We start from the raw sequence: 16,645 nt of genomic DNA on the forward strand, positions 1-16,645 counted from the left end.
ACACAACATGATCCCCTGGCCTAGACACTGTCCACTGCATGACACCAGGTGCAGCCATAGAATGGGGCAGCTCTTGTCATATAAGGCACCCAGTAAGACTGGGTTCATGGACTAGGAAAGATGCTCACTCAGAAGATTCCCAAGGAAAGTAACACATGCAATGACCAGACTGTTCAATGAGGTATGTATGAGTACAGCACAGGAAACATCACAATACTGGCCTAAGTGTAAATAGGCAGGTTTCCGTAATGGCTCAGATGGAAAAGAATCCACCTGTAATGCAGGAGACCTGGGTTCAATCCCTGGTCAGAACAATCCCCTGGAGCACACTTCAGTGTTCTTGCTTGGAGAATCCCCATGAACAGAGGAGCATGGCAGGTATAGTCCATAGGGTCACACAGAGTTGGACACGACTGAAGCGACAGGGCATGAGACAGTAAGTCATCTCTTTTTATTTTTTTATTCTGAATTTTCCGAATTTTTTTCAAAATGAGGCTGTGTTATAATTTAACTAAAGGAGAAAACAGTAAAAGAAGTGCCACTTGCTTTAGTGGTGATTTCTATCAATTGGAAATCTACCTTGAAGCACTTATGTCTGTTTCCCTCCCCTCTAGTCATGGTACCCACCTTATCTCCATTTCTATTTCAGTCACTTCTATTTGTTCCCACTTGCCTTTCTTTTCTAACCTTTCCTATCAACTCATCTTTCTGCTTTATTTCATCTCTCATCAATTAGGAAAAAGATTTGTAGGGGAGAATTTAGTCTTCATGAGCTCTCACGTGTCATCGTATTAATGGAGGTTGACCACGCAGCCAGTTATAAACCCTAGAGGAAATCACAGCTGACCCAACTGAATGGTTCTAAGGAAATTTTTAAAAATAAAATGTAGAAATAAGACCTGTAGAGCAAGTACATGACTTAGATCACCCTCACTACTATTTGCTTCTCAATGACTGTGTGGCCTTAGAAAGGCCACTGCAGTCTCTGCGTCTCAGTTTCCCTTTCTGTGATCAAAACAGGATGAGCTGATGCAAACTTGGTGAATCTCTGAGTCCACATGTCTCTTCCCATTTTAACCCTGAGATACACTGACTATGTCTTAATGCCCATGTCAGAAGGAGCATGAAGAAATTGAAGGTCAGGAAATTTAATACATTCAGAGAAACTTACTGCTGCATCTTTAATTCACAAAGTTTTTCCTTTTAAGATCTATGCCTCTTGCTGAAGTTGGCCACTCTGTCCCCAGTCAGCAACTCAGGGCCTTCCTGTTAACCTGGAGATACCAGATCCTGGTTCTCCAGAGCCACAAGGTACAGGTAGGTTCTGCGCTGAGACAGAGCTAAGGATGCTGAGACAGAGCTTCTCCCTGGGCTTTATTTCTGGATAGAGTGAATCTCCACATACTCACCTGTGGAATTCTCACCCCAGTACCCAGACTCAGCTGCAACCACTCTAGATGGCCCTCAGAGTTTCGTCCTGGCACTGTGCCAGCTCCTGTCCTCAGCTTGCCTACTCTTTGGGAACACAGGGCTGGTCTCACTAAATTGCCACATGTAAGATCATTCCCACTACCTTCACAAGGACTCACAGTTCCCCTTGCTGTGACAGACCTCATCTCCACCCAGTACCTGATCCTGCTGCAGGACTGCTTCTACATTTCTGAGGAGTGAGCAGGGTTTTGCACTTCCTGGCAGTACTTCCGGAATAAAGACAGTTTGGAACTCAGCATCTCATCCAACTGAGGAGGAAAGATTCAGCACCTCATTGTTACCCATTAGATCTCAGCTTTGATTAAAAATAAATTCAAGGGATTTAACTTGTGGTCCAGTAGTTAGGACTCCATGCTTCCAATTCAGGGGCAAAGGTTCAATCCCTGGCTGGGGAACTAAGATTCCACGTGCCACTTGGCAAGGCCAAACAAACCAACTCCAAGAAATGAATTAAACTTAGGTATTCTTTGAGCCCCCTGAAAATAAGCTACTGGGAGAACATTTCATTAGATTAATTTGTTAAATTGGTTTTTTATTCTCGTTATGCAACATGTTAGGTGTGAAGTGTGACAGGCATGTGAACTCAATCCCAGGTATCACTCTTTTCTAGATGTATAACCCTGGGCAACTTGCTCAAATTTTCTGACCCTCAGTTTTCTCATCCTTAAACTGGGACTAATATCAGCACACATTCCAGAGAGCTAAATGAGGGTTAAATAAAATCATGCACCATAACAGGCTTAACAAAGTGTATGGTGCCCAAAACCTACCTAGTAGCCTGCAGTTAGTGTTTCTCTTTTGCAGAATCATGGACTACTCTACAAAATCATTTTAGCTCACATTTTGCAGTTGACATTTGAACACTCTTAGGGTGGTCATATGAAGGTTATCAACGATTCAACCATTGAGCATAATTGGTAAAGATGAGGACCACAGTTGTAAACCAAGAGTGGTCATAGCAGGGTCTGGCTTGGTACCTGTGGAAGCTGTGTAGCCGCTGGGCCAGCAGGCGCTCCAGTGTCAGCACCTTCCCCAGGAGCATACCTCGAACTGCTGTCTCCTCCCTGCTGGCTGGGCTGATGTGCTGTGCAGTAAGACGCCAGACATGGATCTCATGCTTCAGTTCTGCAGGAAAGGAAAGTAGAGGCTTCAGTATCCTGCAACTTCAGATATCAACACCAACTCCCCTCAGCATCCTCTAAGAACAGGAAACGTGCATTCATGATGCAGATTTTCAGGGACCAAACCAAAAGAGTTGTTTCTTAGCTTTCATATTATTATGATGGAAACAGAAGACAAAGCTGACTTTGAAAAATTACAGTGGATGTGAAGTAATATAATTTCAACTCTTTGTGTTAAGAATAAATTCCTGAGTAGGCATATCAAAGCTAGTACCCAAATACTCTTTTCCCAGGCCAGCCTATGGGGCCCTCTCCATCTCTGTGTTTGCAGAAGTAGAAACTGTGAATCTGGCCTTCCAGGTCCCCAGGGCTCCTTTCTGCAGTTGTCTTTTCCAGTGGCAGCTTCAACCCCTCACACACACCCAGAGTCTAGATGCCTTCTAACCCATCAAATCAAACAGGATGGGTTACTCTCCCCAGATCACCCAATGGGTTAATGCTCAGCTAGTCCACTTTTGTTCTCCTAGTTAGAAAATGAAATAAATATGTCATTGATCATGGGAAAATTTGGTTAAGAAACATTTTGCCAAGGAAAAGGGAGCTCACTGCCTGCACCCAGAGCTCAGTTTGGCCAAGTATTCATTCCTTAGTTCCCAGGCTTACTGTGCATCTCCACCACCATTTCCCCATCCTGTCTCTGCTGAGCTCCAAGACTATGATCCCAATCAGCTACTTGATGTTGCCCTCTGACCCTTGTGCTATAAGATTCACAGATAAACCTTCCATCTGCCCCCATGAAACTCTCTTCCCTCTTTCTTAGTTTTTATATGACATCATTAATCTTCCAGGCACATGAACCTGAAATGTCATTTTGGTCCTATCAATGACATTCTCCTCTACATTTCTGCATTGAACATGCAATAAGTGCCAGACAGGATGCTAGATGCTAAAGGAGAGAATGAATTTGACATTATAGGGACAGGCCTCCAACAAGAAATAAGATACATTACAAATGAACAGTACTTAGCCATAGGAGCAGTTCCGAATATAATGATGTGGATCTTGCAGGATCCACTTGTTCTTGCCTCAGTTCACCAGGTTATCCACGTTTCATCTCCCCACATTTGCCAATTCTGATTGCTCTCAGTAAACTTTGACCGAAGCCACTTCTTACCAACCCACCGTTTAGTTAGTTAAGTAGCTCAGTCGTGTCCAACTCTTTGCGACCCCATGGACTGTAGCCCACCAGGCTCCTCCATCCATGGGATTCTCCAGGCAAGAATACTGGAATGGGTTGCCATTTCCTTCTCCAGGGGATCTTCCCAACCCAGGGATCGAACCCAGGTCTCCTGCATTAGAGGCAGACTCTTTAACCTCTTAGCCACCAGGGAAGAGACCCACCTCTGGTTAATCTTAAAACACTGCTTGTTCTATCAATCTATCTGTCATCTACAGAAACTTTCTATAAATTAATCTATTGATAGATAAATTCAGTTAGATTGATATATAGAAACAAGGACTCTATCTTCCTATTTACCTTTCTTCTAAGAGGATAATACTATCTAGGCTGATCAATCTAAGAAGATAAATGACAGATAGATACATAGATTACTTCTTTCAAATATCCAGTGGTTCTTCATGACCCACAGAGATCTTTAGGGAAGACTCAAGATCCTCAAATAGTGTGTGCCATTGTCAGATTTGTTCCCATTGTATAAGTTTTAGCTGTTGCTTTTGGCTGACTGGCCCTGACCAGGACACAGTATCAGATGACTTATCTCTGCCTCTCTGATTATCACCAGCCCCTAGGAGCTTCTCAACCAACCTCAGGCAAAGATATTACCAAGTGGGATTTGCTCTCTCACAGGAGGTGGCTCTAATTCAGGAGTCTCAGGGGAAGACTCTGAGGCCAGAAGTTGATAAATGAACTTAAGCTATTGTAAGATTCTTATACTTCATGTTAAGTAGTATAGTATCACTTGAAGTTAGTTATATAATTATAAATAAAATCACAATTAGAAAAATGCAACATGAAGATACAATTATTTTTTTTAAGATTAAATCCATTTTCTTTATTTTTTTCATTCAACCAGTATTTTTTCTTTTTTTATTGTCATCATATTACATTTATTTAGTCTTAAAAGTCCCCTGATCATTTTTTTATTGTATTCCTTTTCTCCTTCTAATTTTTTTAATTTTATTTTTACTTTATTTTACTTTACAATACTGTAAATCCATCCATGTCACTAATCAAATTAAATATCAATGACCTAAATATATCAATTAAAAGACAAATTATCAGATTAGATAAAAAGCAAGACCCAACTGTAAGTTATTTGCAAGGAATGCACTTTAAATATACACAAAAACGTTAAAAGTGAAAAGATGACTTAAAAAATACATCAGACTAACAGCAGTCAAGAAAAAGCTGGAATTGCTACATTAAGATCAAATTAGATTTCAAAGCAAGAATATTACTATGGATAGGGAAGGTCACTTCATAATAATAGAAGTGTTAGTTCTTCAAGAAGACACAGTAACCTTAAAGGTTTACGTACCCTGGTAATAAAATTCTCTACTGATCTCAAGTAGCATATTGGGGACCTATCGACTTGGGGAGTTCATCATTCAGTGTCCTATCTTTTTGCACTTTCATACTGTTCATGGGGTTCTCAAGGCAAGAATACTGAAGTGGTTTGCCATGCCCTTCTCCAGTGGGCCACATTCTGTCAGACCTCTCCACCATGACCCCTCCGTCTTGGGTGCCCCGCATAGTATGGCTTAGTTTCATTGAGTTAGACAAGCTGTAAGCAGGTCAGGAAGCAACAGTTAGAACTGGACATGGAACAACAGACTGGTTCCAAATAGGAAAAGGAGTACATCAAGGCTGTATATTGTCACCCTGCTTATTTAACTTATATACAGAGTACATCATGAGAAATGCTGGGCTAGATGAAGCACAAGCTGGAATCAAGATTGCCAGGATGTGGCAACCTCAGATATGCAGATGACACCACCATTATGGAAGAAAGTGAAGAGGAACTAAAGAGCCTTTTGGTGAAAGTGAAAGAGGAGAGTGAAAACGTTGGCTTAAAGCTCAACAGTCAGAAAACAAAGATCATGGCATCCAGTCCCATCACTTCATGGGAAATAGATGGGGAAACAGTGGAAACAGTAGCTGACTTTATTATTTGGGGCTCCAAAATCACTGCAGATGGTGATTGCCGCCATGAAATTAAAAGATGCTCACTCCTTGGAAGGAAAGTTATGACCAACCTAGACAGCATATTAAAAAGCAGAGACATTACTTTGCCAACAAAGGTCCATCTAGTCAAGGCTATGGTTTTTCCAGTAGTCATGTATGGATGTGAGAGTTGGACTATAAAGAACGCTGAGCACCAAAGAATTGATGCTTTTGAACTGTGGTGTTGAAGAAGACTCTTGGAGAGTCCCTTGGATTGCAAGGAGATCCAACCAGTCCATCCTACAGAAGATCACTCCTGGGTGTTCATTGGAAGGACTGATGTTGAAACTGAAACTCCAATACTTTGGCCGCCTGATGTGAAGAGCTGACTTATTTGAAAAGACCCTGATGCTGGGAAAAATTGAGGGTGGGAGGAGAAGGGGACGACAGAGGATGAGATGGTTGGATGGCTTCACCGACTCAATGGACTTGAGTTTGGGTAGACTCTGGGAGTTGATGATGGACAAGATGCCTGGCATGCTGCAGTTCACGGGGTCGCAAAAAGTCAAACATGACTGAGCAACTGAACTGAAGTGAATAAAATTCTGAAATATGTAAAGCAAAAATCTTAGAATTACAAAGATAAAAAGACAAATTCACAGTCATAATCAAAGATTTCTATATATACCTCTCAATAACTGATAGAACAAGTGGACAGAAAATCAACAAGAATATGGATGATCAAAATAACAGTATCAGCCAACTTGACCTAATTGGTCATATTGGCATAACTCCAAACAACAATGGCAGAAAACATATTCTTTACTAGTACAAGTAGAATAGTAGAATATTTATGAGAATAGGCCACAGTTTATCATAAAAACATGTTTCAATAAATTCAAAAATAATCAAATTTTACAAAATATATTCTCTGACCATTGTGAAATTACATTGTTGTTGTTGATTTAGTCTCTAAATCATGTCTAACTCTTTGCAACACCATGGACTATAGCCTGCCAGGCTCCTCTGTCTATGGAATTTCTCAGGCAAGAATACCAGAGTGGGTTGCCATTTCCTTCTCCACAGGATCTTCCCAACCCAGGGACCAAACCCATGTCTCCTGCTTGGCAGGTGAATTCTTTACCATTATACCACCTGGGAAGCCCATGAAATTAAATTAGGTAAAGAAGTCCCCAAATTTAGTATAAGTAAAGACATTTAAAATATCCAAAGATCAATGGAATTAGAGGAATCAACCTGCCTGACTTCAGGTTATACTACAAAGCCACAGTCATCAAGAGAGTATGGTACTGGTACAAAGACAGAAATATAGATCAATGGAACAAAACGGAAAGCCCAGAGATAAATCCACACACATATGGACACCTTATCTTTGACAAAGGAGGCAAGAATATACAATGGAGAAAAGACAATCTCTTTAACAATTGGTGCTAGGAAAACTGGTCAACCACCTGTAAAAGAATGAAACTAGAACACTTTCTAACACCATACAAAAAATAAACTCAAAATGGATTAAAGATCTAAACGTAAGACCATAAACTATAAAACTCCTAAAGGAGAACATAGGCAAAACACTCTCTGACATACATCACAGCAGGATCCTCTATGACCCACCTCCCAGAATATTGGAAATAAAAGCAAAAATAAACAAATGGGACCTAATTAAACTTAAAAGCTTCTGCACAACAAAGGAAACTATAAGCAAGGTGAAAAGACAGCCTTCAGAATGGGAGAAAATAATAGCAAATGAAACAACTGACAAACAACTAATCTCAAAAATATACAAGCAACTCCTGCAGCTCAATTCCAGAAAAATAAATGACCCAATCAAAAAATTGGCCAAAGAACTCAATAGACATTTCTCCAAAGAAGACATACAGATGGCTAACAAACACATGAAAAGATATTCAACATCACTCATTAGCAGAGAAATACAAATCAAAACCACAATGAGGTACCACTTCATGCCAGTCAGAATGGCTGCGATCCAAAAGTCTACAAGCAATAAATGCTGGAGAGGGTATGGAGAAAAGGGAACCCTCTTACACTGTTGGTGGGAATGCAAACTAGTACAGCCACTATGGAGAACAGTGTGGCGATTCCTTAAAAAACTGGAAATAGAACTGCCATATGACCCAGCAACCCCACTGCTGGGCATACACACCAGAGAAACCAGAATCGAAAGAGACATGTGTACCCCAATGTTCATCACAGCATTGTTTATAATAGCCAGGACATGGAAGCAACCTAGATGTCCATCAGCAGACAAATGGATAAGAAAGCTGTGGTACATATACACAATGGAGTATTACTCAGTCACTAAAAAGAATACATTTGAATCAGTTATAATGAGGTGGATGAAACTGGAACCTATTATACAGAGTGAAGTAAGCCAGAAAGAAAAACACCAATACAGTATACTAACACATATATATGGAATTTAGAAAGATGGTAACAATAACTCTGTATGCGAGACAGCAAAAGAGACGCAGATATATAGAACAGTCTTTTGGACTCTGTGGGAGAGGGAGAGGATGGGATGATTTGGGAGAATGGCATTTAAACATGTATAATATCATATAAGAAACGAATTGCCAGTCCAGGTTTGATGCAGGATACAGGATGCTTGGGGCTGGTGCATTGGGATGACCCAGAGGGATGGTACAGGGAGAAAGGTGGGAAGGGGGTTCAGGATTGGGAACATGTGTACACCCGTGGAGGATTCATGTTGATGTATGGCAAAACAAATACAATGTTGTAAAGTAATTAGCCTCCAATTAAAATAAATAAATTTAAATAAAAATAAAATAAAATATCCAAAGATCAAAGGAGAAATAAAAACGGAAATTAGAAACTAATTTGAACTGAATCAATTTCCACGAAAACCAATAACCTCAGCTCTAACATTAAGAAACAATAAGGGGGGAACACAAGAAGATGGAGGAAGAATAAGAGGAGGAGATCACCTTCTTCCCCACAAGTACATAAAAAAAATTCGTCTGAATATAAAATAGCTCCTACAGAACAACTTCTGAACAACAGTAGAAGACCCCAAATTTTCAAAAAGGCAAGCCAATCTCCTTAGAAAGAGGTAGGGGAAAAGATAAAGACTAAAAGAGACAAAGGATTTCAGAATGGGACTTGCACCCCAGGGGAGCGAGTCATGAAGGAGGGAAAAGTTCTGGACACTAGGAATCCCCCTCACAGGCAGAGTCAGGGAGGGAGCTTTGGAACCTCAGAGGGGGGAGTGATGGTGGCAGGGGGCTCAGGAGACAAAACAGAAAATTCACTACAGAAATTACTGCCAAACAGCACTTCTCAATTGAGAAGCAGCTCACACGCCTCCACCTGCAGCAGAGGGTGGAAGCAGGGTGCCAAGGCACAGGCTCAGGTATCAGATCTCAGGGAGAGGATCAAGGCTGGCTTCCATGAGGATACTCTGAGAGGGCTACTTCGACACAGTGGACAGAGTCCAGAGAAAATACTGGGCATCCTAGAGCAGCAAGTTGTTGTTTCTGGGACACTAAACACCACACTCATAGACAGTTTTGGTGTCTGCCAAATCTGGCAAAACCAGTCAGAGTGTCATCTGTGGAATTAAACACAATTGCCACTGCCAAACCCAGGGAAAGTGCCTGAGACAGCAGGCAAAACACGGCTGATGCAGTCCTGACTCTGGAGGTAGTCACAACTGCCTGGTTATGAGCGGGCACAGGTTACTTTCCACACCTTTCCGGAAGCTTAATCACCTTGACTCTTTCTAGGGACCCATAATCTGAAGCCAATTCCTCTGGGAAAGCATACAACCCATCTCAGACTGCACCAATATCCATCAAGTCTCTATTGTCACAGGCACTCTCTGGTGCATCCAAATTGTGGCTGCCATGTCCTCCCCACTTCTCAGCCTGAGTGAACAAATGAGCCTCAATAAGCCTTGGCCTTCGCTGCCTTGAGGCTAGGCAGGGAACAGACAGTGAACTTTAGGGGAAACTGTGAACTTTAGGAGTAAGTACAAACTGAAGTATGGCCACATCTGAGACTGAGCTGACCACATACTGCCCACAACAAGTCCAGAGGCCTTCCTAGAAATATTGGAGGACTTTGGTTTGAGTCTCACTGGGTATTCTGGGCTGCTGAGTGTTGCCTTCAGCAAGAGTCTCGGGGTTTGGTCTTCTATGCTGTGTGGCTTGTGAGGTCTTGGAGATCCAGTAAGGGGTCAGGCCTGAACCCCTGAGGTGAGAGACTCAACTCCAGGATTTTGATCCACCAGAGAACTCCTGACCCCAGGATACATTAATAGGCAAGAGCTCTCCTAAAGGTCTCCATCTCAACACTAAGGCCAAGGCCAGTAATCTTCAGTGCCAGATGCCACACTAAATTTTCAGCAAAATAGGAACATAACTCTGCACATGAATAGACAGGCTGCCCAGAGCCATACCAAACCCATAGATACCCCAAAACTCACTACTGGATATGGCACTGTCCCAGAGACAAGATTGAGCTCCATTCACCAGAACACAGGCATGTCTCACAACCCGGAAATCTTCACAAGGCACTGGTACAACCCCAACCATGGGGGCAGACTCCCCAGTTAAGAGAAATTATGTCCTTCCAGCCTACAGAAAGGAGACCCCAAACATGGTAAATTAAGCAAAATGAAAAGACAGAGAAAGATGCAGCAGATGAAAGAACATGCTAAAAATCCACAGGACCAAACAAATGAAAACAAACTGACAGTCTACACCAAAAATAATTCATAGTAATGATAGTAAAGATGATCCAAATTCTTGAAAATAAAATGGAGGCACGGATACTTAGACTGAAGGCACAGATCAGGAAGATACAATAAATGTTTAACAAAGACCTAAAAGAATTAAAGAATAAACAATCAACAATGAACAACACAGTAACTGAGATTAGAAATGCACTGGGGGTGGGGGGGGGGGGAGCTAACTGTAGAGTAACTGAAGCAGAAGAAAAAATAAGTGAACTGGAAGGTAAAATGCTGAAAACAACTGAAGCAGAAAAAAAAAAGAAAGAAATGAGAACAGTCTCATCTCGGAGACCTCTGGGACAACATTAAGTGTAACAACATTAGAATCATAGGGGTCCCAGAATAAGAAGACAAAAGGAAAGGGCATGAGAAAATATTTGAGGCTATTATAGTCAAAAAATTCCCTACAGTGAGAAAGGAAATGGCTACCCAAATCCAGAAAGCCCAGAGACTCCCACACAGAATAAACCCAAGGAGAAACATGCCAAAATACATATTAATCTAACAAGAATTAAACACTAAAAGCAAATATTGAAAGCAGCAAGGGAAAAGCAACATACAACATCCCCATAAAGCTAAGAACTGATCTTTCAACAGAAACTCTGCAGGCTGGATGGGAATGGCAGGATATACTTAAAGTGATGAAAGGGGAAAACCTACAACCAAGCAAGGATTTCATTCAGATTTAAAGGAGAAATCAAAAGCTTTCCAGACAAGCTAAAGTTAAGAGAACTCAGAACCACCAAACCAACTCTACAACAAATGCTAAAGGAACTTCTCTAGAAAGGAAACACAAAAAGGAAAGGCATACAAAACAAATGCAAAACAATAAAGTAATTGGTGAAAGCATTTGTTTTCAGTTGTGTCCTACTCTTTGTAACTGCATGAAATGTAGACCACCAAGCTCCTGTATCCATGGGATTTCACAGGCAAGAATACTGAAGTGGGTTGCCATTGCCTTCTCCAGTGGATCTTCCCAACCCAGGGATTTAACCCAGGTCTCCTGCACTGTAGACAGATTCTTTACAGTCTGAGCCACAAGGGAAGATTCAGAGTCATATATATAAATAAACTGGCTAAACACTCCAACCAAAAGATTCAGATTGGAAAAATGGATACAAAACCAAGATACGTGCTATGTACAAGAGACCCAACCCAGACCTAAGGACGCATACAGACTGAAAGTGAGGATCTAAAAAAAGGTATTGCATGCAAATGGAAATCAACAGGAAGTGGAAATAGCAATACTCATGCCTGATAAAATAGACTTTACAAAAAAGATTGTTTCAAGAGACAAAGAAGGACATTACATAATGATCAAGGCATCAACCCAAGAAAAGGATAAAATGATTATTAAGTTCATGCACCCAAAATAAGAGCACCCAACACATAAGGAAAGCGCTAGCAACTATTAAAATGGTAAATCAACAGTAACACAATAATAGTGGGGGGGACTCTAATATTCCATTCACACCAATTGACAGATGATCCAGACAGAAAATTCATAAAGAAATGGAAGCTTTATTTTTTTTTTGCTCCAGTATACTTTTAATATTAAAACTTTTAAAATTGAATATAGCTCATTTACAATATTATATTAGTTTCAGGTATACAACATAGTGATTCAATATTTTTGTACTCTTTAGTTAAAGTTATTAAAAACAATGGCTATATTTCCTTATAATATACAATATTTCATTGTTGCTTATTTATTTTAAACAGAGTTCAGTTCAGTTTTAGTTGCTCAATTGTGTCAGATTCTTCACAACCCCATGGACTGCAGCACACCAGGTCTCCCTGTCCATCATCATTTGTAGTGATTTTGGAGCCCCCCAAAATAAAGTCTGCCACTGTTTCCACTGTTTGCCCATCTATTTGCCATGAAGTGATGGGACAAGAAGCCATGATCTCAGTTTTCTGAATGCTGAGCTTTAAGCCAACTTTTTCACTCTCCTCTTTCACTTTCATCAAGAGGCTCTTTAGTTCTTCTTTAAATGATACATTTGACAAGTTTGACCAATTGACATCTACAGGCATTTCATCCAAAATCAATACATATCACTTTTTCTCAATTGCAAATGAACTTTCTCCAGCATAGATCACATCTTGGGCCACAAATCAAGCCGTGGTAAATTTTTAAAATTTGAAATAATTCTAATCATCTTTTCTGACCACAACACTATAAGATTAGATAAAAACAACAGAAGAAATATCTATTTAAAAAAAAAAAGAACAACACATGGAGGCCAAACAATACTTCTCTGAATAACCAACAGGTCACTGAAGAAATCAAAAAGGAAATCAAAATATGGATAGAAGCAAAAGACAGTGAAAACATGACAATTCAAATGTACTGGACACAGTAAAAGCAGTGATAAGAGGGAAGTTTATAGCAATACAAGAATACTTCAAGAAATAAGAAATATCAAATAAACAAGCTAATCTTACACCTAAAGCAGCTAGAAAAAGAAGAACAAACAAAAAAAAATCCGAAGTTAGTAGAAGGAACGAACTCATAAAGAATCAGAGCAGAAATAAATGAAGGAGACAATAGCAAAGATCAATAAAACTAAAAACTGGCTTTCTATGAAGATAAAATTGACAAACTGTTAACCAGACCCATCAAAAGGGAGAAGACTCAAATCAATAAAATCAGAAATTCAAAAGGAAAAGTTACAACAGAAAACACAGAAATACCAAGGCTCACAAGAGACTAGTATGAGCAACTATATGCCAATAATATGGACAACCTGGAAAAATGGACAAATTCTTAGAAAAGTAGAACCTTCTAAAACTGAACCAAAGAAATAGAAAATATGAATAGACCAATCAGAAACATGGAAATCAAAACTAAAATCAAAAATCTTTCAACAAAAAGCCCAGGGCTAGATGGCTTGACAGGCATCTATCCTGCTCAAACTGTTCCAGAAAATTGCAGAAGAAAAACTCCCAAACTCATTCTACAAGGCCACTGTAACCCTAATATCAAAACTAAACAAAGATGCCACACAAAAAAAGAAAATTACAGGCCAATATCACTGATGAACGTTGATATAAAAATCCTCAACAAAATTCCAGTAAACAGAATCCAACAACACATTAACGACATGATCAAGTGGGCTTTATCCCAGAGATGCATGGATTCTTCAATATATGCTATCTGATGTACCATATTAACATTGAAAGATAAAAATAATATGATCATCTCAATAGATGCAAAGAAAGCCTTTGACAAAATTCAACACTCATTTCTTATAAAAGCTTTCCAGAAAGTAGGCATGCTGCTGCTGCTGCTGCTCCTGCTGCTGCTGCTAAGTCACTTCAGTCGTGTCCAACTCTGTGCGACCCCATAGACAGCAGCCCACCAGGCCCCCCCCGTCTCTGGGATTCTCCAGGCAAGAACACTGGAGTGGGTTGCCATTTCCTTCTCCAATGCATGAAAGTGAAACGTGAACGTGAAGTCACTCAGTCGTGCCCGACTCAGCGATCCCATGGACTGCAGCCCACCAGGCTCCTCCACCCATGGGATTTTCCAGGCAAGAGTACTGGAGTGGGTTGCCATTGCCTTGGAACATACCCCAACATCATAAAAGCCATATATAGTGAACCCACAGCAACCATTATCTTCAATGGTAAAAGATCAAAAAGCATGTCCTCCATAATCAAAAATAAGACAATGGGGGCCTATTCTCACCACTTTTATTCAACATAGTTTTGGAAATCCTAGCCACAGCAAGCAGAGAAGAAAAAGAAATAAAAGGAATCCAGATTGGAAATGAAGTAAAACTCTCATGATCACAAATGACATGATTTTCTACATTGAAAACCATAATGATGGTACCAGAAAATTACTAGAATTAATAAATATTATAAAATCATAGGATATAAAATTAATACACAGAAATCCCTTGCATTCTTATATAATAACAATGAAAAATCAGAAAGTGAAATTAAGGAAGTGATCCTATGCACCTCTGCAACAAAAAGAATAAAATACCCAGAAATAAACCTACAAGACACTGATGAAAGAGATCAACACACCACAAACAAATGGAGAGATAATACAATGTTGGAAGAATCAATATACAAGGTTGGAATCAACATACAAGGTTGTGAAAATAACTATATATACTACAAAATGCTATCTACAGATACAATGTGATCCCTATCAAATTACTAATGGTATTCTTCACAGAACTAGAACAAAAAATTTCACAATTTGTATGGAAGCACAAAAGAACTCGAATAGCCAAAGCAATCTTGATAAAGAAGAATGGAGATGGAGGAATCAACCTTTCTCACCAGGTTATACTACAAAGCTACAGTTGTATGGTACTGCCACAAAAACAGAAATATAGACCAATTGAACAAGATAGAAAGCCCAGAGATAAACTTAGTCCCAAGTACCTTACTTTTGACAAAGAAGGCAAGAATATACAATGGAGAGAGACAGCCTCTTCAATAAGTGGTATGGGATAACTGGACAGCTGTATGTGAAAGGATGAAACTAGAACACCTCCTAATTCCACACACAAAGATAAACTCAAAATGGGCTAAAGGCTTAAATATAAGGCTGGACACTATAAAGCTCTTTAAAAAAAAAACAACATAGGCAGTACACTCTGATATACATCACAGCAAGTTCCTCTTTGATCCACCTCCTAGAAAATGGAAATAAAAACAGAAATAAACAAAAGGAACTTAATTAAATTTAAGAACTGCACAATGAAGGTAACAATTAGCAAGACTGAAAGACAACCCTCAGAACAGGAGAAAATAATTGCAAATGAAACAACTAACAAAGAGTTAATATCCAGACTATATAAGAAGCTAATAGAGATCAAATTGCCAACATCTGTTGAATCATAGAAAAAGCAAGAGAATTCCAGAAAAACATATACTTCTGCTTCATTGACTATGCTAAAATCTTTGATTCAGTGGATCACAACAAACTGTGGAAAATTATTCAAGAGATGGGAATACTAGATCACCTTACCCTCCTCCTAAGAAATCTGTATGCAGGTCAAGAAGCAGGAGTTAGAACTGTACATGGGAAAATGGACTGGATCAAAATTGAGAAAGGGTTATGTAAAGGCTGTATATTGTCACCCTGCTTATTTAACTTATATTCAGAGTACATACTGCAAAATTTCAGGCTGGATGAAGCACAAGTCAGAATCAAGATTGTTGGAAAAAAATATCAATAAACGCAGATATGCAGATGACACTACCCTTATGGCAGAAAGCAAAGAGGAACTAAAAAGCCTCCTGATGAAGGTGAAAGAGGAGAGTGAAAAAGCTGGCTTAAAACTCAACATTCAAAGATCATGGTTCTGGTCCTATCACTTCATGGCAAATAGATGGAGAAACAGTGGAAACACTGCCAGACTTCATTTTCTTGGGCTCCAAAATCATTGTAGATGGTGACAGCAGCCGTGAAATTAAAAGACATTTGCTCCTTAGAATAAAAGCTATAACAAGCCTAGACAGCGAATTAAAAAGCAGAGACATTATTTGCCAACAAAGGTCCATCTAGTCAAAGCTATGGTTTTTCCAGTAGTCATGTATGGATGTGAGAGTTGGACCATAAAGAAAGCTGAGCACAAACGAATTGATGCTTTTGAACTGTGATGTTGGAGAAGACTCTCAAGAGTCCCTTGGACTGCAAGGAGACCAAATTAGTCAATTCTAAAGGAAATCAGACCTGAATATTCATTGGAAGGACTGATACTGAAGCTGAAGCTCCAATACTTTGGCCACCTGATGTGAAGAGCTGATTCATTAGGAAAGACCCTTATGCTGGAAAAGTCTGAAGGCAGGAGGAAAAGGGGACGACAGAGGATGAGATGATTGAAAGGCATCACCGACTCAATGGACATGAGTTTGAGCAAGCTCCAGGAGATGGTGAAGGACTTATAAGCCTGGCATGCTACAGTCTATGGGGTCACAAAAAGTCAGACAAAACTGAACAACTAAACAACAATGTGATCCAGCAATCCCATTCTTGGACATATATCTAGAAGAGATGAAAACTCTAATTCAAAAACATATATG

The 16,645-nt window shown here is 39.8% G+C and overlaps 1 protein-coding gene across 1 annotated transcript in view; it reads right to left on the reverse strand.

Annotated features, from left to right (window-relative positions):
• Positions 1-16,645, reverse strand: part of OCA2 (OCA2 melanosomal transmembrane protein) — a 278,263-nt gene that overhangs the window by 163,030 nt on the left and 98,588 nt on the right. Inside the window, exon 15 of the mRNA XM_052635656.1 lies at positions 2,469-2,616. Within this exon, the coding sequence (XP_052491616.1) occupies positions 2,469-2,616 (148 nt within the window). The remainder of the gene's footprint in view (positions 1-2,468; positions 2,617-16,645) is intronic.

Source organism: Budorcas taxicolor, chromosome 2, assembly GCF_023091745.1.
Source record: "Budorcas taxicolor isolate Tak-1 chromosome 2, Takin1.1, whole genome shotgun sequence".
Lineage (NCBI taxonomy): Eukaryota > Metazoa > Chordata > Mammalia > Artiodactyla > Bovidae > Budorcas > Budorcas taxicolor.